At 49.1% G+C, this 10,325-nt stretch overlaps 1 protein-coding gene across 1 annotated transcript in view; it reads right to left on the bottom strand.

Annotated features, from left to right (window-relative positions):
* Window positions 1–769: 769 nt before the first annotated feature.
* Window positions 770–10,325, bottom strand: part of SLC66A2 (solute carrier family 66 member 2) — a 121,444-nt gene continuing 111,888 nt past the window's right edge. Inside the window, exon 5 of the mRNA XM_037805688.1 lies at window positions 770–3,414. Coding sequence (XP_037661616.1) covers window positions 3,333–3,414 — 82 coding nt within the window. The 3' untranslated portion in view covers window positions 770–3,332. The remainder of the gene's footprint in view (window positions 3,415–10,325) is intronic.

The raw sequence follows: 10,325 nt of genomic DNA, 5'->3' as shown, positions 1-10,325 counted from the left end.
GAGCCCGGCCCCAGCCCGTCCCCGCCTCCCCGGGAGCACTATCAGACTCTCTGGGGACTCCTCACCTCCCCGGGAGCACTGCTGGACATGTGGGGACCGTCCCCTTGTTGTGCCTCCCCAGCCAGAATGCGGGATCCTCGAGTGGCGTCTGGCCTGGTTCAAGGTCTGGCGCAGAGGAGGCTGTGGGATGAGGCAGAGGGAGCGAGGAGGCTCCCAGCAAGGGGCTGCGTGCTTCGCTGCGCCGCAGATCTTTCCCACAGTTCGTTATGTTTAGCTCTCCCAAAGGCCCTGTTTTATCCTCGCTTTGTAGATGGAGAAACGGAAACCAAAGAGACTTAGTGAACCTCTCCACGTGCGGAGCCAGGTCTCCGGCTCTCCCAGAGCCGCCCCCTCCAGAGTCACCCGCCGGCAGCCACAGGTGCGCGTGCGCCCCTCAGCGCGCGTGTGTGACCCTCAGCGTGTGCGTGTGCCTTCACCCCGCTTCGCGTCCTTCTCTCCCCCACCTGCAGGGGATTGGCTTCTTTAAATTTGGGGCTATTCTGTTCCTTGAACATTTGGTAGAACTCACCTGATAAAAACCCACTCGAGCTTGATTTTTTTGGAGGAAAAGAGATTTTTCTTCACTGGTTCAATTTCAGTTATTGTAGATTTATGCAGGGTCAGTCTTACTAACACATATTTTTATTTTAAATTATCTATTTTTTCTTTATTGGCATAAAGTCATACATAGTATTTTCTTATTAAGTTTAAATTTTTTTTTCTTTATGAAAGAAGTTGTGGGTTTACAGAACAATCATGCATAAAATGCAGGATTCCCATACACCACCAACACCTTGCATTGATGTGGAACATTTGTTATCATTGATGACAGCACATTTTTATAATTCCACTATTAACCAAAAGCCTCGATTTAACATAAGGTTCACTGTTTGAATAGTGTAGTTCTGTAGTTTTGTTTTACATGTATTCAATCTAGCATTGCCCCTTTGTCATACTCAGTGTATATTTTGGTGCTGTTAACCACATTCATGATGTGGTGACATCACCACCACCCAAAACCAAAACATTCCCATCACCCCAGGCAGGAACCCTGTACATTTTAATCTCTGCTGTGTCTGTAGTTTTATCTCTTTTCAAATCCTAAGTTTTAAAATTTGTGCCTTGCCTTTTTTTCTCATCAGTCTTTTCAAGAACTAGTTTTTGGTGCTGCCTACTGCAGCTTTTCCTTTGAATTTCAAAGTAAAATAATCTTTTTGAACTTTAAATGTGTTCAGCTTCCCCTTAAAGTTGTTACACTTACAACCTACACAAGATATATCTTTTTTTTCTGTTTTCTATGTATATATAAAGCTAGAGACACAAGGGCCCAGTTAGAATTGTAATACACTCTTTAAAATGCACTGTGTGTGCGTCTGTGGGGGTGTGGGTTTGTGTGCGTGTGTGTCTGCATGTGTATGTGATGACATCTTTGAGTGGATGTGTGGGTTTACGTTTGTGCACATGTATATGAGTGCACGTGTATACATGTGTCTGCATGTGTATACATGTGTCTGCATGTGCGTGTGTCTGCATGTGTATGTGCTGGCATTGCGTGGGTGTGTGGGTGTGTGTGCGTGGGTGTGTGTCTGCATGTGTATGCGCTGGCATTATGTGGGTGTGTGGGTTGTGTGTGCATGCATGTGTATACATGTGTCTGCATGTGCATACGTGTGTCTGCAGTATACATGCTGACTTTATTGAGTGGGTGTGTGGGTTTGTGTGTCTGCATGTGTATGTGATGACATCTTTGAGTGGATGTGTGGGTTTACATTTGTGCATATGTATATGAGTGTCTGCACGTGTATACGTGTGTCTGCATGTGTATACATGTGTCTGCATGTGCGTGTGTCTGCATGTGTATGTGCTGGCATTGCGTGGGTGTGTGTGTGTGTGTCTGCATGTGTATGCGCTGGCATTGCGTGGGTGTGTGGGTTGTGTGTGCATGCATGTGTATACGTGTGTCTGCATGTGCATACGTGTGTCTGCAGTATACATGCTGACTTTATTGAGTGGGTGTGTGGGTTTGTGTGTCTGCATGTGTGTATACGTGTGTCTGCATGTGCATACGTGTGTGAGCATGTGTCTGTGCTGTTTATTGAGTACGATGTGCCAGGCACTGTTCTCAGCATTTTACGTTCTCTTCCAATCCTCACAATCACTTCCTAAGAAGGTACCATCACAGTTTCTGTTACCGTTTTATAGATGTGGAATTTGAAGCTCAGCAAATTTAGGTAACTTGTTCAGGGTTACACGGCTGGTAAATCAAAGAGCTGGGGCGCTTGCCTAGTTCTGTGTGACTTCAAAGGCCGCGCTTGTAACTGCCGGGCTGTGTCGGGTGTGAGCTCTGTAGAGGGCCTGCGAATTCTGCGAGGGCTCGAATTGAGAGGGGCCTACGAGTCACGGGAGTGGGAAAGGGAACGTCTAATTGCAACTGAACAAGCTACACGCTGACTCTTACTGACATCATTTCAAGCAAGTCCCCTTCGGTTTTCCTAAGTGCAGGGCTCCTTCCAGTAACGTGCCATTAATCTCCAGCAGTGCCGAAAGAGGCTTGGTTTCAACCCTTTCAGCTCTCTAAGGTACATTTTTATATTCGACTTAATCTTTGTTTTATTTATGCCCGTCGTATCAAATCATGTGCACAGTGCGCACGCACTGGCAGGATGGGTTTAATTGCACGAGAGATTTAGACTTTAATTAAGAAAGAAGGGTAAGTGTCCCCTCCACGCATGGCGCCGACACTTACAGAGTCTGGGGGTGGGGGGTGGGGTGGAGCCTGACTTCAAGGCGTCCCTTTGAGGAGCGGGCTGGGGGCCCTGCGTGCCTGTCCCACACCCGTGCTGACCACCCCGTGGCCACGTGCTGTCTCGCTGTGGAGCGTCCGCGCTGGACCTTCGTCTTTTCAGTGGGGAAATTAGACCTAGGAAGCCAGGTGGACCCTCCCCGGCCTCCCAGCCAGGCGGGGCCGAGCTGTAATTAGACGCGCGCCTGGATCCGAGTCATCGCTCGCTCTGGCACCGAGCGCTGCGCGGGGTTGCTCCCATTTCTTCTGGGGACAGGATGTGGGCCACCCTCCTGGGCACCCCACGTCAGTTCCGCCAGGTCACCCCGACACCTGCCGTGCCAGGCTGTAGACCGGACACTGCTCAGCCGGCCGGATCACGCTCAGGGCAGCCGTGCCCCTCACTCAGGCCGGCGGCTGCAGTTGAAGCTGGTCACGTGCTGGGGACGCTGGGGCCGTCTGAGATCCATCCGTCCGTCCGTGTGCTCATCTGCAGGCATTTGCTGGTTACTCACCATCTCCCGGGAGCTGTCTGAGGATGTTGGGGACACATCAGGGGACAGAACTGTTTTCTCCCTCGTGGAGCGTGTGTTCTAACAGGACCAGACAGAAAAGAAACAATAGAAAAAATGAGTGTGCGTCAGTTGGTCTTTTAGAAGGAGGAAAGTGCTGTGGAGAGGAAAGGGTCAAGACGTCTCTCAGGCTAGACCAAGTGACAAAGGTGCACCCCGGTGAGCAGGTGAGGTTGGGGCACAGACCTGGAGGGGTGAGAGCGGCAGGTTCTGGGCCCAGGAGCAGCCCTGGGGTCTGTTGGGGTTCAGGGCAGAACGAGCAAGGATGGGAGTGGGTGGTGGAACTGGGAGCATGAGACGGCCGGGGGGCACTGGCTGCTACCCTAGTGGGGGGGGATATGGGTTCTAGAAGGACCCTCTGGCCACTGGGTGGAGGGTGCTGGAGGGGCAGGCACAGAAGCAGGGAAATCTGCGGGATGCTGGTGGTGGCTGGGAGCTGCCACCCATCCGCAGAAATCAGGGATGCTGAAACTGTCAAACAGATGGTTCCAACTGGGTGCAGCTGTTGGCATCCAGTCCAGAGGGATTCTTATAGACGCTTGTGTGATGGGACTGTGGGCCGGGCTTGGGGCACTGCAGAGAGGTCAGGAACAAATGTGGGCTCCATCCTGGACCAAAGATGGGGGTGGAGGGGTCCTGACACCTCAGAGCAAGGACAGCCTGACCTCATCCTGGACCTCACGGCAAAACGCTGGCCAGATCCAGAGATGTCCCTCACCTGGTGCCCAGTCTCAGGGACCCAGGCTCAGGAGCAGTGGCATGGATTTTATTCCCCTGGACTCTGGATGTATGTGAATGAATGAATGGCCAGGCCTGGTTTTGAAGTCTGAGTCTTTATAAGTGAACTTTCCTGGGATCGTGCGTGTGTGTGTGTATGTGTGTGTCTTACAGACTTTGGCTGAAGGTTGAGGGATAATGGAGGGGGTTTTGTTACAATTATTAAACGCCCACGCCGGGCATGCTCTGGCTAAGGGTGCTGAGTCAGAGGAAGTTTCCAGTGTGGTGGTCTGTGGGTTCCAAGCAGCCCTGCAGCTCTCGGACGCTTCTCAGAGCCCAGCTCCTGCTTCCTTTGACTACTTTGTCTTGCATAGTCCCAAACTTACCAGCCTGGGCTTTCTTTCCTTCCCACTTCCTATCTGCCCATTAATATACTTTCCTAAATATGCCTGCATTTTTTCAAGTGGATAAATAAAGATCTTCTTAAATGTTCCACAATACATAGGATGCCAAGAAAATGCTGCCAATTTCAGAAACGTGAAAAGTGCCTCCCATCTTTGACAAGGAGGGACTCGCACACAGCTTGCATTGCCCACTGGAAATGCTGGCATCAGCTTTGTAGATACACGGGCTTTGGGGTGGACGGGACCTTGAAATCATGTGTGATGTCCACCCCCGTCCCAGTTGGGGTGACAGTTGAGCCCCGTGGGTCCCTCTGCCATCTGCACTTGCAGCTGAGAACGCCCAGGGCACAAGCAGTGCCAAGCCCCCAAACAAGTATAACTTACAGAAATGCCAAGTCACAAAACATGAACAAAATATCTGCGTTCCTTTTACTCCAAATCTCCTTTCTATTCAGGTGGTAGTTTGGGCAGTTTGGCTAATGCTTCTAGACTCATTATCCTGGTCCACAAGCTTTGGTTCTCTCACTTATGAACGGACTGTCAGTGGAGCCCAGTTCCATCCTGGTTGCAGGATTTGGCATGCACTGATGGAGGCGGACAGCTCGCCCGGGAAAATTGGGGAGGCAGGAGGAGAGTGTGGGGCGTGGATTTTGGAATCTCATGATAGCCCAGGGCTAGAATCCAAGCCCTGTCCCTGGCCAGAATGTGCCTGAGGTGGCCTCTGAACCTCAGTTTACCAGTCGGTAAGAGGCTGTCAATAGAATCAAATGACAAACTATTCTCCTTGGACTCAGGAAATTTATTCAGCCTTATATAAAAGCGAGGCTGTGCGGGGACGCCAGCGCCCCCGCCACCCCTTTCCATGCCCCTGGCACCGTCCACTCCCTGCTGCTGGGGCCGGGAAGGAGCCCTGGGCTTGTCGGAGTCCAGCCTGGCTGGGCATGGTCGAGGCGGGATTCCAAGTTGCCCTGGAGGCAGCCCCCCAGCAGCTCCGGGGGGTCGAGTGGGGCCCCGCGCTACAGCCCTCCTCTCCTTCCTGGTCCGTCTCTGCCCCTCTGCTGGGGCAGCAAGTCCCGTGTGTGCAGCTGCCTGGGATTCGCCCCTCGGTGTGGCGCCCAGGGGCCCTCCCGGTCACAGCGGCCTGCTGGCAGCAGCCTTCACTTGCCCGGCCCAGAGGCGGTAGGTAGGGCAGAGACAGGGGTTCAGGGCTACACAGATGTAATGTCACGAAGTTGTGAAAGAAGGGAGCCGACCCCGTCTCCGTGTTCATGCAAACGAAAGTTTTATTCTACTCATTTCTACAGGTTTTTATAGCATCCAAGGTAATTTCCTATGTGACTGTTTTCAGGTATTTCAGGGAGGCTACATTTTTTCTAAAGCCATAAGGTGTGATTGTATGTCTTTGATCTCAAGGGACAATGTCTTTGAGGCTAGACGGGAGACAGTAGGAGCAGGAGACAGGAGCACCGAAGGAGCCCGGCAAGGAGCCCTTATCTAAACTGCTGCCTGCCTTCAGGCATGCAATGCTTTGGCCTTTTCCCAGCCTGGTGCCCGCTGTCAGGCATCCGGAGCTTGGGAGCGGCCTCCCTGTGTAAGTCATCAAGCCAGGGAAGCTTCCGTGTCTCCACACGAACTAGCACTCATCCCCATGGGGGACCAGCAGGAGCAGCCCAGGGTCCACCACCAACCTCTTTTCCATCCACAATCCGAAACAGAAGGTCCCACTCCTAGAGCTTAGTTCGTGGTACCCAGAAGGCACTTAGTAACCGTCAGCCGAGAGAATGAGGGAATGGATGAGTGAATGATAACATTCTCTCTTTTAGACACCCCCCCCATTTTTTTTCGCGTGTTCCTGTTTCCCACAGAGTTCTGGGAACAGCAGACTCCAAGCACCGGGCTCACATTTCCAACTCTGGGGAAGCAGACGCTCACGCAGAGATTCAAAGGCACGCTGTCTGGGGGGTCTATGGGAAGGACAGGCAGGCTGTAGACGGGCGACACCAGCCAGGCCCTTCTGTGTCCCTGGAGCCTGCCCTGCCGGAGCCTCCAGGGCTGAGATGCAGGCTGGGGGCAGCGTTGTCCCACCCAGGGTGAGGGGTGGAGGGCACCACGAGAGCTGCCCTGGGGTTCAGGCTCAGAGTCTCTGCCCTGCACTATGCAGGCAGAATGGGCCCTGGGGACGGAGAAAGGGGGCACCGGGGAGCGTAGCAGGCGGGAAGTGGGGAGCCCAGCCGGGGCGGGCTGTGGGGAGTCCTGCTGCAGCACCTTCTTCTTTCCCAGTGACGGAATTTATGCGGAATTGGAAGTGCTGGATTTATCGACTCGCCCCTATACTGTAAGCTCCGTGAAGCAATAGCCCCATCCTCAGGGTGTCTGTCACGGCGATGTTTTTAAGAACAAGTATTTGTTGAATGAATGAACGGCTAAACACACAGTTTTGAAGCTTGATGACTTCCTCCCTCGTATGCTGCCGTGAACTTGGCTTGTGAAGGTCACAGCACACGTTCTAGTGTTATTGCGTTTCTTCCCCACCCCCTTCTTGGATTTCCAGCATCTAAGGCAACTTTTCTCTTGTTTAGAATAAAGTTCTCAAGTTCTTTATGAGCAAAAGTGGTGAGATCCTATTAGCTAATGTGCTCTGATTACATTTTGCTGAGGTTTATTTGTTTGTTTATTTTTCTAAACATCTCAGGTGAGTCACACTCTTGGGCCAAGTGTGCTGGCTTTGGGCTACAAGCTTTGTAAATTCCTGAGCTGCCCTGGCAGTGGGTTCAAGCTTTACTCGGCAGTGGTTAGAGCATAAGACTGTCAACCCCACAGAGGTCCAGGGACAACGCAAGGCAATGGCGTTCGGACTCAGCGTGTTAGACATGCTCATTTAATGCATATTCCTGGATTCCACCCCAGACATACTCAGAAATGTCATTAGTTTTTTTTAATTGAAATAAAATTCACATAACCTAAAATTCACCATTTCAACCATTTTAAAGTATACAATTCAGTGGCTTTTAGCATATTCACCATGTTGTACAATCTAATCCCAGTACATTTCCATCTCCCCAAAAAGAAATCCCATAACCACCAAGCAGCCACTTCCCATTTCCCTCCCTTCTCCCAGCCCCTGGAAACCACTAATCTACTTTCTGTTTCTATGGATTTGCCTGTTCTGGACATTTGAACAATGCATGGTCTTTTGTGTCCAGCTTCTTCCACTTAGGATAATACTTTCAAGGTTCATCCACATGGTAGCAGGTATCAGGACTTCATCTCTTTTTGTGGCTGAACAATATTCCACTGTACGGATAAACCACATTTTGTTTATCCATTCATCAGGTGATGGGCATTTGGATTACTTCTACTTGGTGGCTATTATGATTAATGCTGCTATGAACATTCATGTACAAGATTTTCTGTGAACGTATTTTTCATTTCTCTTGGGAATACACCAAGGACTTGCTGGGTCATATGGTAGTTCTATGTTTAACACTGAGAAACTACCAAACTCTTTTCCAAATTGGCCGCACCATTTTACATTCCCATCAGCAATGTAAGAGGCTTCTAATTTCTCCACATCCTCTCCAATGCTTGTTATTTTCCGCTTGTTTATTTATGGCCATCCTGGTGGGTGCAACACGGTATCTCATGTGGTTTTGATCTGTATTTCCCTAGTGACTAATGATGTTGAGCATCTTTTCATGAGCTATTAGCAATTTGTGTATCTTCTTTGGAGAAACATCTATTCAAGTCCTTTGCCCATTTTGGAAACGGGTTGTCTTTTTGGTGTTGCACTGTAGGATCTCTCCCATTATGCACGTTTGGTGCATTTGATCATGGCCCACAGATCTCTGACGCTGTTTCATTTTTCTTCTTTTCCTCAGATGGGATTATCATCCTAACTTCAATTCACTGAACTTCAGCTCTTCCTTCTGCCTGCTCAAATCTGCTGTTGAGCCCCTCTAGTGAATTTTTCATTTCCGTGATTGTACTTTTCAACTCCAAAATTTCTATTTCCTTTTCATCATTTCTCTTTATTGATATCCTCTATTGGTGACACATCATTCTCATGGTTTCCTTTAACTCTCTGAACATATTTTAAATAGTTAATTTTAAAGTCTTTCTCTAGTAAGTCAAGGTCTGGGCTTCCTCAGTTTGTACTGATTGCCTTTTCCCCTATATATAGGCAACATACACTTTTTTTTTTCATATGCCCCATTTTTTGTTGTTATTCTGGAAAACTGGACATTTTTATATTATAATGTGGCAACTCTGGAAATCAAATATTCCCCCCTCTCCAGGGCTTATAGTTGTTGTTCTTTGTTTGGTGACTTTCCCAAACTAGTTAGCTAGTGAAGGACAAGGATCCTTACATTCCTGGAAGCAAAACAAAAACTGTTTTTGCAAGTAGACTCTTGCGTATGTCGGGATCCACCTTCTGGCTTTAGCCAGGCAGGTCATAGCTCTGCCTTAGCCCTCGTCTCCTCCTTGTGCCAAGCCTGAGTGTCAGCCAGAGCCCCTCAGGCCTTTCCTGAGCATGCACACAGTTTGGGGCATGTACCTGGTTTTCTAGATTCCCAAGAATATGCCAGAGCTTTCCCAAGCTTTCATTCACCAAATCTCATTCGCCAGCCTTTCCTCAAGCTTTTGGGTTAGTCTGCTGTTCGCCGTAACAGTTATGCATTGCCTCAGCCAGCAACTACTAAAACATTTTCCTGCGAGCATTTTTGAGAGCACCCCCAGGTTATCCCTAAGCTACCCTCCAACAGAGGGGTGCATATGCAGCACATTTTAAATGGGATCCCGGCTAGCAACTGATATACTCCATAAGTCTTTTCCTCCTTTAAGTGTTTAGAGCAGTGGTTTTTTAATCTTTAGGGACCACAGACCCCTTTGAGAATGTGATGAAGACTATGGACTCTCTATCAGCAAATGTGCTTACACAGCAAAGTTTGCATGTGAGTTTAGAAGGTTCGTGGGCCTCCTGAGGAACTTCCACAGACACCAAAGAGAGGATCTCTGGTTTAGGGTGATCATGGTAGAATGAGGACCAAATACTGTGAGTTTCTGTTTCTCTAGATCAGCAGTTCTCAACCCAGCTGTGCAGTGAAGTTATTTGGAGGCTCTTCAATAGCAAAACTAAAACTTTTTATTATGGAAATTTTTAAACATGCACAAAAAGAGAGAATAGTATAATGACTCCAGTGTACCCATCAAATTGCTCCAACCAATGTGAGTCACACGAACATTGTTTCATCTATACCTCAGCTCCCAAATGATTTAGTAATGAAGATCACAGACATATTATTTCATCTGTAAATGTGACACTTTGTACTTCTAAGAGATATTCCCTCCCCATTTTTCACATTATCTCAGTACCATTATCATACCTTTTTAAAAAAAATCCTTAAAATCATGTAATGTATAGTGTTCAGATTTTCTCATTTACCCCGAAATGTCTTTTTACCGCTGGGTGAATCCAATCAGAATCCACAACAAGGCCCTCACATTGCATTTGGCTGGTGTTTCTCTTTCAATTTATAATGCCTCCCCCCCCACACACACACCCTTTTCCCCTTGGCATTTACTTGCTGAAGAGCAGGTAGATTATATCTTTTTACATGCAAATACCTAGCCCCGTCCAGAACCACTGACCGCATATCTCCTCTAGCTGTGAAAGCTTCCTTTCATCCCTGTTCCACGGCCCCCAATTCGGCCATTCCACATACCGTGGCCCGGCGGCAACCTGCGGGGACTCTGCCAGAAAGCTTGGTGGGTCGGACACTAGTCACTGAAGCCAGAGTGTGGGATTAATGG

Source organism: Choloepus didactylus, chromosome 16 (genome assembly GCF_015220235.1).
Source record: "Choloepus didactylus isolate mChoDid1 chromosome 16, mChoDid1.pri, whole genome shotgun sequence".
In the NCBI taxonomy this organism is placed as follows: Eukaryota; Metazoa; Chordata; class Mammalia; order Pilosa; family Megalonychidae; genus Choloepus; species Choloepus didactylus.
Note: the sequence above shows the minus strand (reverse complement) of the source record. Positions and strands in the feature narration are given on the sequence as shown.